This window comes from Jaculus jaculus, chromosome 2, assembly GCF_020740685.1.
Source record: "Jaculus jaculus isolate mJacJac1 chromosome 2, mJacJac1.mat.Y.cur, whole genome shotgun sequence".
Lineage (NCBI taxonomy): Eukaryota > Metazoa > Chordata > Mammalia > Rodentia > Dipodidae > Jaculus > Jaculus jaculus.
The window spans coordinates 84,210,627-84,231,950 of NC_059103.1; the positions used below are offsets into that span (position 1 = coordinate 84,210,627).

Here is a 21,324-nt window from a genome sequence, read left to right on the forward strand (position 1 = left end):
CTGGTCATGCGTTTGGCTTTCCAGCTAATTTTGTTTGCAGGAGTTGATACAGATTTGGCCGAGTTGATATTGCTGTTTAATATATCAAATAAGGAATGCCTTCCTGTAGTAGTTTATGTCATGATGACCATGTGCCATTCATCCTTTTAGGAAGACAGCAGCTTATAAATATGTGTGAAGCCTCTTTCCCTCCCTTTCTTCCTTAAATGAGAAAGCTCTGCAGGTCCAGGGCTATTTAAGGGCACACAGCTACCAAGTGCTACTTCGAACTAAAAATCCTCATGCTGAGTTCTGCTCACTCCATCTGGCCGCAGTGAGTGCAGGTTTTAATGGTTAAGCACATATAAAGTGTCATCCTTTTCAACTTTTAGTAGTTTTTTTCCTTTTCTCTAGTATTATATTTATTTATTGAGAGAGAGGGAGAGAGAGAATGGGTACACCAGGCCCTCAAGCCAATGCAAATGAACTCCAGAGATAAGCACCACCTTGGATATCTGGCTTTACGTAGATACTGGCAAATCAAACCTGGGTCCCTTGGCTTTGTCAGCAAGTGCCTTAAACCACTGAGACATCTCTCCAGCTCTCATCCTTTTTTTTTTTTATTTTTTTCCTTGCTGGCTATTGTTGAGACATGGACCTTTTGGCCATTGGGATTTATGAGTTATCTTTCAGTGTATGTCAAGAAGTTCTTTTATTTTGTGTTATAACTGCAAGATCCTATATAGTACTCCTTGGAAGGAAAGAGCATGCAAAATTCATGAGAAGGTGGGGCATATAGTGGGAGTAGTCTCTTTTAGGGCCATACGGACATCTGGAATATAAAGATCGACCAAAGCACAGAAATGTGGTAGGATTCTGGGTATTTTAAGCCTCTAACATAATGTTTGCAGTATGGTAAGCTACAAACTGACCCCTTGGCCTGTTGCTAAGCATGTTGTCAGGAAAATGAAAGTTTATGTCACACCTTGGCTATTTTGCTTCATACTTTTCAATAGCTGTAGACTTCGCTTACAACATATGTTTCCACAAACTCTATGAGAGATGAAAAAGAATTCTTTGAGAACTGTTGCAGTCAGCTTCACGTTGCTAGAGGAACATCAGACCAAGCAGTTTACAGGAGGAAAGAGTTTGCCTCAGGGTTACAAGTTCTAGGAGATTGCCATCAGTGGTGGGAGAAGTTGGCTAATTTCTATAGAGCCAACCTGAGAGACACCATCAAGCAGCCCCAAACACCAAAAAGTATAACAGCCAGAGCTCCAAAGTACAATCCACATACCTCAAGGCTGGACTCAAGGCCTACCCACAGTAACATTCCCCCTGTAGCAAGAATCTGCCTACTAAGGGCTCAAGCTGAAAGCTCAATTTTTTTTAACTTTTTTATTGACAGCTTCCATAACTACAGAAATAAACAATGATAATTCTCTCTCCATCCCCACTTTTCCCCTTATAAATCCACCCTCATCATATCCCCTCCCCCTTCTCAATCAGTCTCATTTATTTTGATGTAATCATCTTTTCCTCCTGTTACAAAGATCTTGTGTAGGTAGTTCAGGCACTGTGAGGTCATGGCTACCCAGGCCATTTTGTGTCTGGCAGATTGCCTTGCAAGCAGTCCTGCCCTTCCTTTGGTTCTTACTGCAATGGACCCTGAGCCTTGGATGGTGTGATAGAGATAGGTGTCTCACTGCTGAACACTCCACTGTCATTTCCTCTCAGCACTGTCGGTGCCTTTTGAGTTATCCCAGTGGTCACCACCATTAGAAAAGAGAAGCTTCTCTAACCAAAAGTGAGAGTAGTAATAATAGATAGATATAATCATTAAGAAAAGAAGTATGAAAAGAAGTATGAAAACCCATGTAACTTATGTGAAGTGTATAGATTTACAAATTAAGCTATTAAAATCTTCCAATGATTCGAGCTCTACATATGTGATAGAAAAGGGAAGAAGCTATTATAGATTCCACAGTTTATATTCTTACATTTGAGAGAAGAGTTTTTATAGCACTATTACATATCACTATATTCTCTGGTTTTGGTGTGCGTGTGTGTGTGTGTGTGTGTGTGCATGCATGCGTGTGTGTGTGAAGCTTTTCTTTGCTGGGATTAGGGTTAGAGAACCAAGGGTTTCACAACTGCTAAGCAAGTGCAGCAAGTACCCTGACATTGAACTATACCTCCAGCCTATATTCTCTTTACTTTTAATCATTCATATTATAACTACCTGTTGTACCATAAATAGTTGGGCCTTTTTAAAGTTATTTATTTATTTGTCTGCAAGCAGAGAGAGATGAAGATATTTTTATATACAGTATTTCATGGGCATTTGTTAGGAAAAAAAAAAAAAAACCCTCAATGCTCCAATCCCCAATACCGTTGTCCTTTTAGCCAGATTGATGCCTATTCCTATTTTAGATTTTAATTCAAAGTCACCAATTCACAGAGTGTCCCAGGAAACCTGGACCTTCCTTGTCCCTTGTTCTCCCGTCATATCATGCATCAAGTTTGAAAGTTTGTGTTTGTATATTTGATCAATGACTTTCTTCTACTCAATCTCACAAGAGAGGAGATTATGCCTGATTTTTTTCCCTGTTATATTCTCAGGAATTAAAAGACTGCTTGGAACCATTAGTACCAGATAATATTTAAATACGCTATCTTTTTAGACAGTGTTTCCTACATGTAGACCCATCTTGAAATTTGAAGGCCAAGGAGTTGGATGGGATTTTCATAGAGATCTGTGCTCACACATGCATTGGGCCTCCCCCTTGTAATATGAATGCTCTGTCTAAAACGGAAAGTGCCACAGTAAATAAAGGAGGGACTGACCTGGCGGGGGCCCGATTTTGAATTCATCTCCTATCCAGGCATCTACCATTTGCTTAAATTTCCATGTTCTACATTAGTGAAAAATCTCTTAATTCTCATACATTTATCTTTGAGAAAAATACCCATTTGAGGACTCATTGCACACTGTCCTTGCTCTCAGTTGATAGAGATAAAAGCAGCTTTAGTGACTACAATAACAATTGCTTAAGGAATTTTTCAGATAGAAAAAACAATTTTATAAGTTTAGCTTGGGTTTCCCTTTTATTTTCCTAATATTTTATTGTCCTAATATTTGTTTCTGTCAGTCTTCTCACTCTGTGAAGGTATGTAATATTTATTTATGTGTATGCAGTGTAGTAAATGATATGTACAGAAAGAGTAGATAAAAAAATTTTTAAGTTCATTTTTAAGGAAATAAATAATTGTTAAATTTATTGAACAATATGTCTGTAAGTAATAAAGTACAAGTAAAATAGAAGAGCTGGAGTATAAAGTGTGGTGTAGATAGATACCAGAGCACATCTAACACAAATACCACCTTCCTCAGCCCCAAACTGAACTGCAGAGATAAAAGGAAGTTTATGAAAGCTTTTAATGTAGAAATGAGATGTGTTTCTTCTCACTTTACAGCATCCTATAGCTTTGATCTTTACAGTTTGAAAAGTTTTGATAAACTCTTTTTCAAACATATAACTTTGTCTATATTTTTCCTTCTTAAAAGGAAAAAGGTTTATGAGCTCATATTATTAATTTTTATTATTTTTTGACAAATTAAGTCATCTTTCTAATTACAACTTCATTGATTTATATAAAAATAAAAATACATTTTTCTGTAGATGCTTTCAGTTAACTATACATCTTTAAAAATTAATGTTTTAGCTTTTTTTTTAAAAAACCACATTTTCGGTTCTTTCCTCCAAATGTCTTTTGGCTACATCTCAAAGTCAAATGAACTCTCAGCAGATGATTGGGACTGGGGAGATGGTGCTTGCCACACAAGCATGAGTGCCTGAGTGGACCCTTAAAACCATGCAGCTTGCAGTTGTCCGTAATCCCAGTGTGCCCGTAGCAAAAAGGGAGGCAAAGAAACGAGAATCTCTTGGAAGCTTGTGGTCCAAGCCTGGAAAAAAGTGGTAAATGAGAGACCCTGCCTCAAACAAGGTGGATGGTGAGGACTGACACCTAAAGTTGTCCTTTGACCACCACACAGGTCTCACGAGCACACACACACACACACACACACACACACACACGCACTTGTTCTCTGAAAGTGGCTTTATCCAGTCCACATGGCTATCTACCAGAGGTAGTTAATTACCAGTCTTTGCATCAGTAGCAGGTTGGACTACATGCATTTTAGAGTCCTGAAGTCCTTAGAGTCCTTCCACTCTAAAAGCAATTTACAGAAAAAAGTTTCATATCTATGTGGATTTGACTGGAGAGATTGCTTAGTAGTTAAGATACTTACCTGTGAAGTATAAGGACTCAGGTTTGATTAACCAGAACCCATGTAAGCCACATGTACATGATGATGCTATGGAGTTCATTTGCACTGGTTAGAGGCCCTGGCACACCCATATTCATTCTCTGTCTCATAAGAAAATGAAAAAATATGTATGTATGGATGTATTTTTCCATAGTTGTTTACTGTGAAAAGGTAGCGATTTGATCTGCTTTGTTATGCTACTTTACAGGTTTCATAATTGTGTAGTCATATCTTTAAGTTACTGTATATACTGTACTCTACACACAAGTACACAGACACTTGATTCATAGTTTATAAGCAGTGTCATTTTTATGAGGGATCAATTTATTACTACCATATTTCAGAAAAGAATTTAAGAATAACCAGTCATTCAATTCAATAAATACTTGGTGTTCATTCAAGATGGACAGATAGTGCTCTTAGCACTCAGGACATGTTTGTGCAGGAGTGTCTGTTATAAATATTTAAGAGAGAAAAAGGTGTGTGTGTGTGTGTGTGTGTGTGTGTGTGTGTGTCTATAGAGAGAGAGACAGAGAGAATGAGAATGGGTGCATCAGGGCCTGCATCCATAACAAACCAACTCCAGATGCATGCACCACCTTGTACATCTGGCTATCTGGCTTATGTGGGTACTAGGGAATCAGACCTTGGTCCTTGGGCTTTGCAGGCAAGTGCCTCAACCACTAAGCCATCTCTTTAGCCGAGGATCTTCTGTTCTAATGCAGAGAGACAGGAAAATGAACATGGTCAGATTATCTAATGATGTGGAGGAAAAAAGTCGAGGAGGGTGGTGGTGGGGGGAGGTAACAGTTTCATGGGCAAACCATAGTCATGATGTCTGTAAGGCATCTGTAATCCAACATACCTAGAGCAAGAAGGGAGCTAGAGAACCATAATTCAACTGAGTGCTTAGCTAGGCCCAACTAAGAAAGTGTTATTGAAAGAAGTCCCTTACATAGGTAGAAGTTCTATGAAGGTGTTTGCATAGCTAGATAGAGGAGTGGAGGGAAGACTTCAGCTGACTTGTAATTCCTCCAGAGGCAAAGATAGCTCCTCCCGAACTAATCCTTTCTTCTTGGCTGTTTTTCCAACTTCCCTTTGAGGAACATAACCCCACCAAGTATTCTGTTACGGAAGAAACACTGATTCAGAGGAATTGTAAGTCTAAAATACGTTTTTACCATCTATGAAACAGTGTGTATTTAGTAAGTAAGTATGTTCTCTGCAAGTTGCCTGTAATTAGCAAAATACAGTTTTCCTGTAGAGATGAAAATAAAACTAGTAGGTCAAGGATTATGAGAAACATAGGGAAATGGCATTCAACTATAGAATTCTTTATAGAGTTTCTAATTCCTTAGGGAGTATATTACTCAGATATCTGTAACATTTGTTCCAGCAAGAAGAATAATCTGGTCTTTGCAAATATACTTATCACATGACTGGGCAGCTAATCCAGTGCAAGCAGACCTCCTTTTGTTTGAGAGGCAGTACCTGTCATTTATAGTGCATTGTGAACTAGGACTGCCATTCAGAAAACCTGATGCTAGCTGCTTCCAACCCTCTGATGTTTGATTTCCCTTTACCTTGCTTACTAGGAACAGCTCTTCTGTAGAGTTAGTGTGATGTGCCCTTCCCACCCAAAAGCTGCCACCCCCCCCCCACACACAGCATTTGAGGGCTGGGTAGAAAGCACAGCTCTATTTGCTTTAAAGTACTTTTGACTAAACCGGGCGTGGTGGCACATGCCTTTAATCCCAGCACTTCGGAGGTAGAGGTAGGTGGATTGCTATGATTTCAAGGCAACCCTAAGACTCATAGTAAGTTCCAGGTCATTCTGGGCTACAGTGAAACCCTACCTTGGGGGGGGGGGGTGGAGTTGACTAAGGGAGAAGTTTCCTGGTGTAGTGACTGCTGTATACTTAGAGATGAACGTGGCATATTAGGTTCTGTCATTCAAATCTGTTGTAAGACTGCAGATGTCCTCATGTCCAAAGGAGACCTAATTGTTTTCCTTACATCAATTTTCCCCTCAGATTGAAGTTTCTCCCTGCCCCATTCTCTCCCTCTTTCCTTTTGATTGTCATTTATTAAAAAATATTTGTTGAAAATTTACTGTGTAGCTTGGGTGCTGGGAATCAGAGGTGGATGTGGAGTTTACATATTCTATTAATTAGTAAAGTGTCTTAGAAATTTAGTGCCAGGGACTAGATAGATGGCTCAGTTGATAAAATATTTGCTGTGCAAGCAATGGAACCTAAGTTCTAATGTCCAACACCCATGTAAACACTTGGTGAGAGTGGAGGTTCACGGGCTTTAATCCTAGTACTCAGGAGGTAGAAATGGTATTCCCTGGGCAAGTTGGCTAGCTAGTCTAGCTTGATCAGTGAGCTCTGGTTCCAGGTGAGAGGCCCTGTCTCAATAAATAAGGTAGAGAGTGATGGTGGAGGACATCTGACATCAACCTTTGTGGTAGTATGCACACACATACTCACACACATATGTACATGCACACACATGCATGCACACCACACAAAAAATTAGTGCCCAAAAAATAGTTAATTACATTCAAAAATATTTTGAGTTTCTTTAAGAAATGAACTAAGAATTTGGTGAATTAAGTGAAAGATAGGAGATACTGAAACAACAAATTCTAAAAAAACAAAATTTGGTAGTTATGTAACATGATAGAAATTACTAACTCATATTAAAAAACGTGTACCAGGGCTGGAGAGATGGCTTAGTGGTTAAGCACTTGCCTATGAAGCCTAAGGACCCTGGTTCGAGGCTCAGTTCCCCAGGTCCCACATTAGCCAGATGCACAAGGGGGCGCACGCATCTGAAGTTCGTTTGCAGAGGCTGGAAGTCCTGGCGCACCCATTCTCTCTCTCTCCCTCTATCTGTCTTTCTCTCTGTGTCTGTCGCTCTCAAATAAATCAATAAAAAATTAAAAAAAAAAAACGTGTACCAAATGTATCATTTTCCCAATGATATCATTTAGGTGAATAGGGAAGACTCTATTTTCTACCTGAATAGTTACCCATTCATACAAGATATTTGAATGTATGTGTGCGTGTGTGTTTACCTGCATGCACTCATGCACGCATGTGTTTATACATTTGTGTTTTTCTTAAATTACTGACTCACAAGGCAACCATACCTGGTTCTGGAGGTGCTTCATGAAATCAATCCAGTCTCCATCTCAGCAGGAGAAATGTGGTGGTTTGAATCAGATGTCCACCATAAGCGCATAGACTCGTGTGTTCTGAATGCTTTGTTCTCACCTGGTAACAGGGAGGTGGAGCCTTGCTGGAGGGGGTGTTTCGCTGGGGACTGGGCCTGGTTCACAGTTATTTTCCTGGTAGGAACAGTGTCTCTTCCTGGCCTGTGCCCTGCCTTCTGGCTGCTCAGACATCCCGATTTCTATCTATACTACTACATCATACTGACAGTTACTGCATTTATCCCTCTCAGTTGCTTTCTGTGAAGCAAGGGCGAGGGGACCAGTAGTCTCTTTGTACTAGGCTGGACAGTGGGGCTGTTTTTCACCTCTGTCTGGCCCACTCTGCATTTTTCTCATGAAAAAAAAACAAACAAACTGGAATTACGGAAAGACTTTGGGAATCCTCAAAAAACATGCCCATCTACAGAAATGCTCACCAATCACATCTTATTTATAGAAGGAGTAATAAGATCATGTGGCATTACTGGATGAAGAGAGTACTTAAGCTTCTTTGTTGAAAACAATGAGATGACTTTTGAACCTGTTGCTAAATATTGATGCTGACTGTTTTTCGCTTGAGTGACCTGCACAGATGGTCACTCAAGGAAGTTGAGCCTGTGGGGTGAAGGCAGATGTGCTGGATGTACTGGATGTACCCACATTAAATGTGATAGCTTTACCATTATAGGCAAACAAAATCTTTACTTTTCAAAAGATGCAGTGTATGGGGAAGTCATACCATCCAGAAATAATGATACCAATATTATGTCAATCAGTATATATCAATAAACCATTTGTTAAGGTTCTCCTAGTTTCCAGATTTTTGCCACCTTGTATACATTTTGCTGTCCTGCGTGAATAATAAAATGTATTTCTGCTGCCTTCAAACTGCATATGTGGGGAGATAGGCCAGTTGGTTAAGTGCTTGCCTTGAAAGCACAAGGACCTCAGTTTGGCTCTCTGAACACAAGTTTAAAGAAAAAGCTAAATACGATAGTACACATTTGTAACCCAGTGCTGGGAAAGCAGCGAGAGGCACATTCCTGGGACATTCTGGCCAGCCAGTTTAGCCTAATTGGCAAGTTCCAGGCCCCTGTCTGAAAACATAAAAAGGTAGACAGGGGCTGGAGAGATGCTTATCAGCTAAGGTACTTGCCTGCAAAGATACAGGTTGGATCCCATAGTACCCATGTAAAGCCAAATGCACACAGTGGCATATGCATCTAGAGTTCATTTGTAGCAGCTAAAGACTCGGGCATGCCCATTCTCTCAGTGAGTCTGTCTGTTCTGTTTCTTTCTCTCTTAGTCTGTCCCTCTGCTTGCAAGTAAATAAAAATATTTCAAGAAAAAGATAGCTCCTAAGGAAAGGCATCTTGGACTCTAGCCTCTATGTACGCACACACACACACTCCTATTCCTCCTTCATGCGTCTTGCCTGTCTTGGGAGCATCCTGTATTCCTGGCAGTGACTTCATAGAACTTTGTACACTGGTGGTGAGGTAGTAGCTGGTTCAGCACAGTTTTGCTGTTGAAACACACGTCTACATTCTGAAGGTGTCCCTGGGAGTCCCTCTCCCTTCACTGACACATATGTTCTGTATGCTGATATCCTTATCATACCGCCCAGACTCTCTCTCCATGTGAGTGCTCCTTGGCTACTTTTGTGGAAATGCGGACCAGCATCTTCATCCCCTCAGTCAGACACAGTTATGACAGCTTCTTCTTTTAGGCTTCTGCATCATGCGTGCGGGATTCAGGTCTGTGACAAACATGGCATTGCCATGTTGACTTAGACCTTGGGAAATTTGCATTTGGACACCAGCTGGAGGACATGGATAAAACCCAGATAATGTAGATACAGCTCAGGTTGCTAGACAAACCAGATAGGGGGAAATCACACAATTCTGAGTAGTGAGATTTCCACACACCAGGGAAAATAGAGCGGAACTTACTCTGAATAATTCAAGAGAAAACCATGTGCTTTTCTGGTGCACAAAAACACCTTCAAACTTGTTTTTTCACTGCCTCTCTGGAAGTTTGGCAGAAGGGATGGGAACTTGTCACACCCAACTACACGCTACATTCTTCCCTCCCTCTCTACTTGCCGCTGAATAGAGAATTGAAGGATTGAAGCCATCACCTGGTCACTGCATGTCTCAACAGGTTGCCCAGTAGTTAAATGTCCTTTTACTAGGTGAAACCAACAAGGGACAAGTACATTTTCCTGTGATATTTGGAAGATCATACTAGTTTAATGTCACATTGTCTTAAAACAAAATTTACTTCTGCTTTTCTCTAATAAATATACCTCTTCTCCACTAATGATCTGGCAAGCTAGAAGTTATCTTGAACCTACCTTAACAAAATAAAAAGAAAAAAACCCAGAAAATTTGCAAGAGAAATGGCTCAGAGGTTTATAAGGCGCTTCCTTTCAAAGTCCAGTGGCCTGAGTTTGATTCCCCAGTACCCATGTGAAGCAAAGTGGTGCATGCATCTAGAGCTTGTTTGCAGTGGCTAGAGGCCCTGGTATACCTTTCTCCTTGCAAATGAAAACATATTATAAAAGTAAAAAGATGGAAAATATTCTATCACTCTACACTTATTTTTAAATAGTCAAAGTAGTAGTGCTCTTTTAAAAGTGAGTAGACAAGAGGCTAGGAAGATGGCTCAGCAGTTAAGGTGCTTGCTTGCTAAGCATGCCACTGCAGATTCAATTCCCTCACCATCCATGTAAAGCCAAATGTAAAAAGTGGCACAAGTCTCTGGTATTTGTAGTAGCAAGAGGCCTTAGCATGCCCCATCACATCCATTTTTTAAATGCCTAGACAGACAGGCATGGTGGTGCATGCCTTTAATTCCAGCACCCAGGAGGCAGAGGCAGAAAGATCACTGTGAGTTCAAAGCCACCCTGACACTACAGAGTAAATTCCAGGTCATCCTAGGCTGGAGTGAGAGCTGACCTAAAAAAAAAAAAAAAGGCCTATACAATCCATGTACACTGGCACTCAAGGGGCACCATCACAAAAGAGCAGCCAGTGTGCATGCTGAGTCCCAGCACTGGGCGGTGATGTTCAGGGCAAACATCACAGCCCTGGGTGCTTGTGGTGAAGAAGTGATGTTGTACAACAAGCATCATACCACACTCATGCTGCTGATACAGGTGTGAAACCCGACAGCCAAATCAAGGTCTAGGGAAAATAAATGAATTAGTACTATCAAACCCATTGATGAAGCAGGGCATGGTGGCGCACACCTTTAATCCCAGCACTCGGGAGCCAGACGTAGGAGGATCACCATGGGTTCGAGGCCACCCTGAGACTCCATAGTGAATTTCAGGTCAGCCTGGGCTAGAGTGAGACCCTACCTCAAAAAACAAACAAACAAAAAAACCATTGATGTGTAACTTTTCTGTCCTCCTAGGCTGAGTGAATATCTTATATGACAGAGTCTAAAAATAGAAAACATATATGAGCTGCTTCTCATTTATCCTTCATATGGAAGCTTTTTCTGTGCTGTTGGTCCCAACTCTGGGAATGTGAGTGCTCATCTTTCAGCAAGCTCCTTGGTCTGAATGTTGAACATTTGTGAGGGGTCATGATTTCACCATGGGCTCTGGGTTATCTTGTACATACCATTTCCATGCTTCTGTCTCTCTCTGAACGAATCCAAATTATCAACTGAGCTTTTCTGATAGGTGTAAAAATCAAGTGGTACTCTAGTTCTAAGAAGGAGCTGTAGGCTGAAATCACATTGACTGTATGAAATCATTGCTGTTGGAGATATATATTCACACACATTCACTGGGCAACATAGTCTGATGTTGAGTATGCTTCTTGTCAAACCAGAGGACTATGCCATCTTTTAGCAGGTTTTATTTTAAATCTCATCTGATTCATATCTGAATGCAGGCAACACTTCTCTAACTTCACTGAGATAGTTCCTTCAGGCACATAGCAAAGTACCGCATTACTTATGTGGATACAGCTATATGGTTCCAGAGCACTGTGAACTTGCCCAGAGAACGCCAATGAAGAAAATAAAGAGGAAAAAGGAAATTTATATTGAAAATGCAAAATAGGTGTTTTTTCAAAATTATCAAATTATTAGAAGAGAAGAGAACTTATGGAGTTGAAGGGCTGTGTGTGTGCGTGTGTGTGTGTGTGTGTTTACATAAGCTGTGGTGGTGAAAGGTAAAGTGGCTAGTGGGACAGGTGCAAGAAGAAAGGAGAAACAGGAGTTTGACCCAATGGTGACCTGGATGCCATCAGCCATGACCTTACTAAGGGTGTTTTTCTTGGACCTGGATTTGGCTGTCTTGTCTCAGGCCTGTGTTGGCAGCATGATGATGATTTGATGTCTGCCACAGACCATCACTTCATCACGGCTGCCCAGGGCCGTGACCCGGCGCAAGCAGTGTCTGGTCTGCTCTTTTGTTTTGCTGCCCATTGAGTGCAAGCCAGCTGTGCTGATGGCTGTCCCAAGAGTATCCTTATTTTCCTATGTAGAGTTAAAGAGAAGATATCAGAGAATGAAGACTACTTAAAGCAAACTTCCCTTAGCCATTAATTTAATCTGGTAGTTCCTTTAATTTCTATATTTTTATATAAAATAGCCTGTTTATAATTTCATTTCTTTGAGTTAGAGTAGTTTTAAATCATTGCTCAAGGTTGTCCAAGTTTAAGGAGACTGCATTTCCTAGTTTTGAGATGTAATTACTGCTATAAATTCAGGTAAGTGGTAGTACACAAAATGAATATGGCATTTGGTATTGCCCACCAGTGGTTTTGCTTTTACTATTTTATTATTAAGAGTATGGGGCTGGAGGGATGACGTAGCGGTTAAGGTGTTTGCCTGCAAAGCCAAAGGACCCAGGTTAGATTTCCCAGGACCCACTTTAGCCAGATGCACAAGGGGGCGCATGCGTCTGTAGTTCCTTTGCAGTGGCTGGAGGCCCTGGTGCACCCATTCTCAATCTCTCTCTCTCTCTCTCTCCTTCTTTCTCTGTCAAATAAAAAAAAAATTTTTTTTAGAGTGTGCTTTGTATGGATGCATCATGTGTTGGTATCATCATTTCCCTTCTCCTTGCCCCCAATCTGCTGAGGGCCCTCGTTAGTGGGGTTGCTGGTATTCTGCACCGGTCTTGTGGGTTATGTATGCGTTGTGGGAGCAGCAGTCAGTTACTGGGGGAGTCAATGCCTCTGGGTAAGACGCCTCAACCGTGATTCTTAAAGTCTTTCCGCCCTTCTTCCGCACAATTCCCCGGGCCTTGGTGGGTGTGTTTTACTTCTACTTCAGGGATGAGCTCTCAGGAGCTTCTGCATTTCTGCTTTGGTGTGTGTTGAGTATCCTAAAGTGCGTCGCCATCATCACAATGCTTTTATTTTTAGTTGGGCAGCGCCACCTACTGGAATTATGCTATGAAACATCGTATTTTAGTCTTGCTGGAGTTGATACTTAGGGATTATGTAATGTAAAATCTCTAGCTAAGCTTATGTATCCAGACTTTTGCTTTTTGATGCCTAATCCATCTAGGTAACCTAGGTTGGCCTTGAACTTCCTTTGTTTTTTTTTTTTTTTTGTTTGTTTGTTTTTGGTTTTGGTTTTTTGAGGTAGGGTCTCACTCTGGTCCAGGCTGACCTGGAATTAACTATGTAGTCTCAGGGTGGCCTCAAATTCATGGTGATACTCCTACCTCTGCCTCTCTAGTGCTGGGATTAAAGGCGTGCACCACCACGCCCATCTTGAACTCCCTTTGTAACTATGGATGGCTTCCAATTTGTAATCCTATTTCCTCAACCTCCACAGTAATGGAATTACAAGGTTTGTGCTGCTCAATGAGCTTTGCATTGAGTTTTCTTTATTTAAAAAAAAAAAAATCCAGGGCTGGAGAGATGGCTTAGTGATTAATGCACTTGCCTGCAAAGCCAAAGAAACCAGGTTAGATTCCCCAGGACCCACATAAGTCAGATGCACAAGGTGGTGCACATGTCTGGAGTTCGTTTGCAGTGGCTGGATGCCCTGGCACACCTCTCTCTCTCTCAATCTTTCTCCCTCCCTCTTTCCCCCTTTTTCAAATAAATAAATAAAAATAAAATTTAAAAATAAATAGCCTACATATCTTGTAAAATACTCTTCACTATGGATTTCCTACATACTGTTTCATTTTCCTTGAGCATCTGCTTTTGTTTAAGAAATACAATCTGTGAGTAGTTTAACATTGCCCAAGCTAAAAATAGCTTTTTTTCATGATACTTGGTAACGTGCTCTTGCTACTCATCTCCTGTGTTTTTCTGTTCCACTGCATAGTTAAGCCCCACAAAGACAAAAGACATACCAAGTGTCTAAGATGCAAGTGTTGCAGATATCTGAGAAAAACATTAAAATAAGAAAACTTTAAAAGTTTATCAGTAATATTAAGGTACTAATTTATAACTCAATACCTTCTACTTTAACTTTTAAAAATATTTTTTATTTGTATGTATATGTGTGGGGCGGGGCATGCCAGGGCCTCTTGCCATTGCAAATACCAGATGCTTGCGTCACTTTTTGTGTTCAGCTTACATGTTTGGAAATTGAACCCAGGATGGCAGCCTTTGCAAGCAAACCCCTTTAACAACTGATCCTTCTTCCCAGATCATCATTTTTTTCATCAGTGGTACCATATTAATGCCAAGTGCCAAAAGAGACAAATTTTTCTCAATTAAAATATTGTAATGGGGCTGGGGGGAATTGCCTGGAGATTAAGTGTGTTTGCTTGCAATATCTGCCACCCTAAAAATTCCCATGTAAACCCAGATACACCAAGTTGGCACATGCATCTGGAGTTTGCAGTGGCAAGGTGTGCCCATTCTTTCTCTCTCTTGCTCACTCACTTGTGTTCACATGCACATGCAAGCAAATCAATAAAATAGTTTTTGAGATATTTTAATTATAGTACCAATATGCTATTTGCAATACCCTTGATCACCTAAAAATATGAGAGTCAAATTGCTGTACTTCCTTGTCTTTCCTCAACCTCCCCATCACTTTTGTGTTGTTTAAATGCTTATCACACAGAGCCAGAACTAAGAATAGCCAAATGAGGGTGTAGAGCCAGCATCAGTATCCTTTGACTTCTCCATTATATGGGAAGAAAGAAAAAGGATGATCATGCAGAGTTACACTGGAAGCCAAACATGAAAGCACATTTAACATCTGAAAACATCTCTGAAGTAGTTAGGATATAATGCCCTTGGTAAGGAAAGAAAACAACTTAGGGAATTATGGGGATAAGTTTATTTTTGAAAAAAAACCTGTATTATAAAAATTGAATATCATGACCTTGGCTGTTTATGAGCTCATATATACCACTGCAAAGCAGATAAGTGGGCATATGGAGAAGGAAAAAAATCCTTGATGGTTTTAAGTATGGCTTGAGAAAGATAAAAGAAGACAGAGTCATTTAGAAGCCCTGGCCCCGTTGCCCCAAATAAAACATAAACAGTTAAAAAGCTTTTAACATTCTTTACTGTCACCTAAGCTGTCTAAAGACTTTCCTACCCATCCATCTTCTGCTTTCCAAAGGGTGAACATAGAACACATGCCTGTGCACTTAGCCTAGATATAGTTAGGGCCCGACTGCATTTTATTGCAAGGCATTGTTTCCAGTTCTATGAGCCTGACTCTGCAGGGCCAGGAATGCTTAGGTGATACTTGGTGATAGTTCATGGTAATGTTAGGAATGGTCTGCCTTTGGGAAAATATAGCAGTAAAAATAATGGCAAGTTTCCTTCCATGATCACTGACTTGTCTAGCAAATGATGGCAGCATATCTTGTTTCTAAAATATTTCAGGGAATTAACTATAGTGTTTGAAGTCTATGAAGGGAAATGATGAAAAAAGAAAATGGGTGAAGTGAAGGCAGATTGCAAAATTTCAGCTGATTTTAACTTCTGAATGCACCTGCTGATCTCAGAGGTTGACACTGTCATCACAGGCAGACTGATGACCAGGCTTTCCATGCAGAAACAGTGATCTGGTCACATGTTTTTGTTGTCTTTTACTTCCTGTGTTCCTAAATCTCCTGTCATTTCCCCCAAATCTTTTGTTTCTGTCTTATTGCTTCTATCTGCCTGCACTCTCATCCACCATTTCTAATTACTATTAGCTAAAGCAAACAAACACTTGCCATTTTATGTCTTTCAATAAAAGGTTTGAATTGAGAGAGTAATGATGGCTTAGTAGTTAAGATGCTTGACTACAAAGCCAAAAGACCCAGGTTCAATTCCCCAGAACCTATGTGTGGTGGTTTGATTCAGATGTCCCTCATACACTTAGGTGTTCTGAATGCTAGGTTCCCAGTTGATGGAGATATGGGAATTAACACCTCCTGGAGGGAGTGTATTGTTGGGGTTGGGCTTATGGGTGTTATAGCAAGTGTTGCCTAGCCAGTGCTATGGTCCACCTTATATTGGCCAGGGGGTGATGTCCACCCTCTGCTCATGCCATCGTTTCCCCCTGCCATCATGGAGTTTCCCCTCCAGCCTGTAAGCGAAAATAAACCTCTTTTCCCACAAGCTGCTCTTAGTTGGGTGATTTCTACCAGCAATACAAACCAGACTGCAATACTATGTAAGTCAAATGCACAAGGTGACACATGTATCTGGAGTTTGTTTGCAGCGACTGAAGGCCCTAGTGTACCCATTCTCTCTCTATCTGATTCCTCCTCTCAAATAAGTAAGGTGGATAAATAAATAAGAGAGTACTGTATGCATCCGTGTATGAATTTTTGTGTGAAATTAAAATTGAGTCCTAGTATGCCTTCAATTCTCATGTCTCACTTTTGAACCCCTTGATCATATCCACGTCAGAGTCATTTCTTTGCCCTGGACATGATTTTGCAGTAACTGTGAAGTTCACTTTAGTAGTATAAACACAATTCATACTTGTCCATTCTAACCTCCCCTCCCATTCAAGATACTTGCTTGTGAGCTAAGTGCTTCTGCTAGAGGACAGGTTGCTCTTGTCAAAAATTGTAACAGTTACCTTTCTGCAACTATCCATGCCAAGCACACAGCTCTAACAGTGCATGCACTGCTCTTCAATCCTTGTCGCACTCAGCCCTGCCAATGGGGCATCAGAGCTATGGGCAGTGAGTGGATCAGAAGATCGTCACCTAGAAAAAGTATCCACCTTCTGACCTCCAGAAGGCATGAAGCAGAGGAGAGAACAGGGCAGGGCAGTGGGAATGATTCTGAGTATGAATGCATTAATTGATTCTTTCTGTATTCTTTTGTGCATTGTTTGAAATCTGTCTTTTCCTTCTCCCTGTCCTTTCTATTTCCTCTCCTCCACTTCCTCTGCTCTGAGACCCAGTAGCTCATATCTGAAACACCAGCCACTGAACATCTGGGCAAGGAGAACTAGCAGGTCTGGGTTGTGTAAGGCCCTAGCAGAAAAAATGCCTGCTGCTCATAATCACTGCTCTTCAGGCCTCTGTAAAAAGAAGTCTTCTTTCCTTACAACTTTATTTTTCAGATTTTTAAGTGGCATGCAAAACCCTTCAGTTCTCAAGCTTTTCTGAAACTATTATCTTTAAGGAGATTTATAAAAACAAGAAGGTCTTTGTAGTTTTACTGTGAAAGCTGGAAGTGTTAAGAAACAAGGAGGGATTCCTTTTTACTTTCAAATTGCCTTTCCACATGTTTATGAGAGCGAAGCCACCATTGACTCATGGTTTTTCATTTCTGGCGACATGACCGGCCACACTAAGAGTATGTGTGATGATAAAGTAACAGAAAAGGCATAATCAGGTTTCAGGCCTAAGTAAGTGGGCATTCTTACATATTTCTTCAGTTACTTTAATTTTTTAAAGGACATTCCAGGGCCTCTAGCCACTGCAAACAAACTTCAGAAACATGCACCACCTTGTGCATCTGGCTCACATGGATACTGGGGAATTGAACCTGGATCCTTAACCTGGATCCTTAGGCTTCACAGGCAAGCTCTTTAACCACTAAGCCATCACTCCAGCCCTACTTTAATTGTAAAAATAATATTTTATGTACCATAAGGGAACTATATAAACCTTATGCTACCATCCAAAACTAAAGGTTTTTTTTTTAAATATACTCAATTTACTGCTTTATTTTTAGTTTATAAACAGACTTAACAATATACATGACATAAGAAATCCAGGACATTTTGGACATAAGCTTAGTTATTACTGTCTTATATTTTCTTTTCATACACATACAGGTAAACATTCATATACAAATTAAAATCAGTATGCCTATAAATGAGATATATTTGTGAGACATAAATTTAAATTTAGTGTTTCATAGGATACTGTGAACAATGTCATATTGCCTTGAATTATTCATACATTATCAAGGGAGGGTTCCTCTGTCCTGGCCACTGCTCAGTGTTAGGTGTTCTCTAGTGAATACTATTAGAAGACATTTCAGATTAATTACAACATCTAGAAATCCTGTATTCAGCTCTTCATTTCACTCCACTTGCTTCTTCTAGACTCAGCTGTACTTGGTAAACCATGGGGAGAGCGGACCAGTCAGATGCAACAGATGCAAAGCCTACATGTGCCCATTCATGCAGTTCGTGGAAGGAGGAAGGAGGTTTCAGTGTGGATTTTGTAGCTGTGTGAACGATGGTAAGTGTTGCCACTCCAATGTTCCTTGTGGATGCTTTTTATTTAAAAATAAAATGTCTTACACTTCTTATCATAGGAAAAATGCATTTTCGCCCTAGGTAGTACTACTTGCACTGTAAGTTCCACAGAAGGAAACCAATACTGAATAGGAAACCCAGGCTACTTATAACCTTATGTAGCTGCATAAGCCCCACATGGAAATGGTGCTGTTGAGTCACATAGAAATCAACAGTGGGTGTGTGCATGAGTGAGGCCTTATTTCGCAATTACCTTCCACAAAGCCCAGTTGTACACAATATGAGATTATTACATCTTGTGTTCACCCTAGAAACTTCTCTTTTTTCAGTCCTCAAGGTTATTCTTGAATATACCCTCAGTAGCATTTGGGGAAAGCTCAGGTATAACCAAGGGATTTACCACTTACATAGATTTTTTTCTTCTGATGTAAATGGTGAAACCTTTAAGAAGAAGATAGTATTATGACACCCTTTCCTATATGCATTATATTTTTAGTTTTATACTACATAGATACACTGATGTTAAACTGCAACCTTGACAAAAATGTTCTCACATTTATGACATTTATAACATCTCTGTATTTTTAGTTCTTTGGTGTTCAGTAAAGCACATACTCAGGGTGAGAATATCCCCAAGTTCATGTATAAGTACAGATCTTGTTAACCATGTGGCGTGCTAGAGGAAGCATTTTCCAGACTTCCTCTGTCCCTTTTCATCATGAATATGTTTCCTGTAGGTGCTGGCTGCTTCCTAATGACAGCTGGGCAGGAAGTGTTCTGCTTGCGTCCATAGCACTGTCTGTCTTCTTGCTTTCTGCCTCCTTATCACACATAGTCCATGAAGGTACTAGAGACAGGCCTCGGATTTGTCATTTAAACTTTGGTTACTTCTTAAAAATGCCTTGACATGGAATAGAATCATCTGTTTTCATTGTTACCTTGAGGACTATGGTATGGACTTTTTGGAATGTTTTTCCTCTTTATAGCAACCATAACATCCCCACAATGCAAAGTGGACATGGTGGTGAGACCAGATTCTGTTGTTTCTACCCTTCTCTTTCTAAAGATGACCTTGTTCCATCTCTCACCCTGGACGAATCTGCAGCTAAATCTGTGGCCATTGTTCTGTCATGGGACTTTGTTTTCATAGCTCTTATAGTTCACCTCTTGGCACTTCAGTTTGTGACAGGGGGAACCATCTTGAGAAAGCAGAGGCTTCTCCTGATGCACTTGAATAAAGTTCTTTACAAAGTCTAGTTAGTAGTCCATCTGTGTCTTCACTTAAGTCCCCCACTGTCTGAGGAAGGTGATCAGAAATTATTCAGCAGGTAGAGCACCAATAATCTTCAGTTTTCTGTCATTTCTGGCCTCATAAGCAGTGTTAGCTTAGTGCCCAAAACCCAGCTGCTTCTTGCTAATGAAGGACCATTTAGAATTTTTGTATCTATACAACAGAGATTCTATTTCCTTGGGTATACACTCCCAGGAGCTTCCATGACCATTTTTAAAAATATTGTATTTATTTATTTATTTATTTAATGTAAGACAGAGAAAGAGGGAAACAGAGAAACAGAAAGAGAAAGAGAGAATGGGCACACCAGGACCTCTAGCCACTGTGAATGAATTCCAAATACATGTCACCTTGTGCATCTGACTTACATGGGTTCTGGGGAATTAAACCTGGATCCTTAGGCTTCACAGGAAAGTGGCTTAACTGCTAAGCCATCTCTCCAGCTCTCCATGTTCATTGTTTAATAGGCTTATGCAAACTAGACTTCAGTAGCTGCTCTCAGAAGAAAACCAGACTCCCTTAGATTCATGTTCATCTCTACATTTGTCATTCGCTGCAATGAAGAATTGTTAGCCTGGCTTGCTGGCATTAGAACCCAATAAGCTTGGTCAGATGATCTCACTGTCATGTCTTTGCAAAGTGTCCCTTAATTGTCCATTGGAAAAGTAACATTAGAAACATCAGGGAAACTAGTATTTTAGAACAGTGCATAATGTGTGGTGTGACTTGACTTATAAGAGATGACATAATATTAAATGATAATGAATATAAAGTTAGTTTTAAAAGGAAAATTTACATTATATGTGGCTGTTTGTGAAGTTGAGTGAATTATACTTTATGCTATATAGGAATTACCTTAAGTGCATTCTAAGCCAGCCAGCACAGAGCTCTTGTCTCACCATGTACAACAAAGCAGCAGACCGAGTTTAGTCACTGTCAGTTTCCCCTTCTGTAGTCTTTTTAAGACACTGAATTTTCTAAATGTGGATATACATGTATGAATATGAACTTTATAGAGTTTATTTAAAAGAAATGGCCATGATATAATATGAACATGGAAAACTCAATCTACTTTTTTCTGTCTTAAAGTCTAATTTTGGAAAATAGCTGTGTAATTTGCACAACTAAAAGTAAGGAATACTGAGTTTTTTGTTTTAAAACAAAATGTATTACTTTTTTGGTTTTTACAAAGAGAGATACTATTCTTTACAAAATAGTTAAAACAAGAGAACTGGTGTTTTTTTTTAATGCTGTTGGCAGAAGTTTCATAGCCTTCTCTATTAATCTCCAGGCTATGGGAGTTCTTTTTCACAGAGATACCAGACCTTATTTGTCCAAGTGTTCAGAGGGTGACTCACAAGTGTTGCTGAGCTGTTGGATGACTTCCAGGACTTTGCTAGCAGTAACTTCTGAAACATTTGAATCAAATTAGACTTCTTCAGCTGAGATCTTAGTAATGTAGTCTTTCCCTAATACAGTAATCTTCTGTGCCCTTAAGGCCAGTGCTACAAGATCACCATGCAAACACTCCATAGCCACAGACATTAAAGTGTAATAGATATTATGATTGATGTTGTAGTCAATATAACCAACATTTATCTATTAGGTATATATAGAATATTCAAAGAGAAAACTTCCAGTCTTTTTAAAAGAGGTAATTAAATAAATAGAGACAATTATCTGGGTTATGTTGACTTAAGTACAACAGTATATCTATCTAAAATTTCCACAGCTATAAAAGTTCTTTGCCATCAATAACTTTTAGAAGATCAAAAGTATTTTTAATAAAACATTCATGGTTTCTAAGATATGCTTTCAAAATAATGAATATTGTAA

The 21,324-nt window shown here is 39.9% G+C and overlaps 1 protein-coding gene across 2 annotated transcripts in view; it reads left to right on the forward strand.

The window, feature by feature from the left end:
* The window catches only part of Sec24d (SEC24 homolog D, COPII coat complex component), a 119,349-nt gene that overhangs the window by 49,108 nt on the left and 48,917 nt on the right, over positions 1 to 21,324 (forward strand). For both annotated transcript variants that reach the window (XM_045143098.1, XM_045143100.1), the window contains exon 9: positions 18,042 to 18,180. In XM_045143098.1, the coding sequence (XP_044999033.1) occupies positions 18,042 to 18,180 (139 nt within the window). The remainder of the gene's footprint in view (positions 1 to 18,041; positions 18,181 to 21,324) is intronic.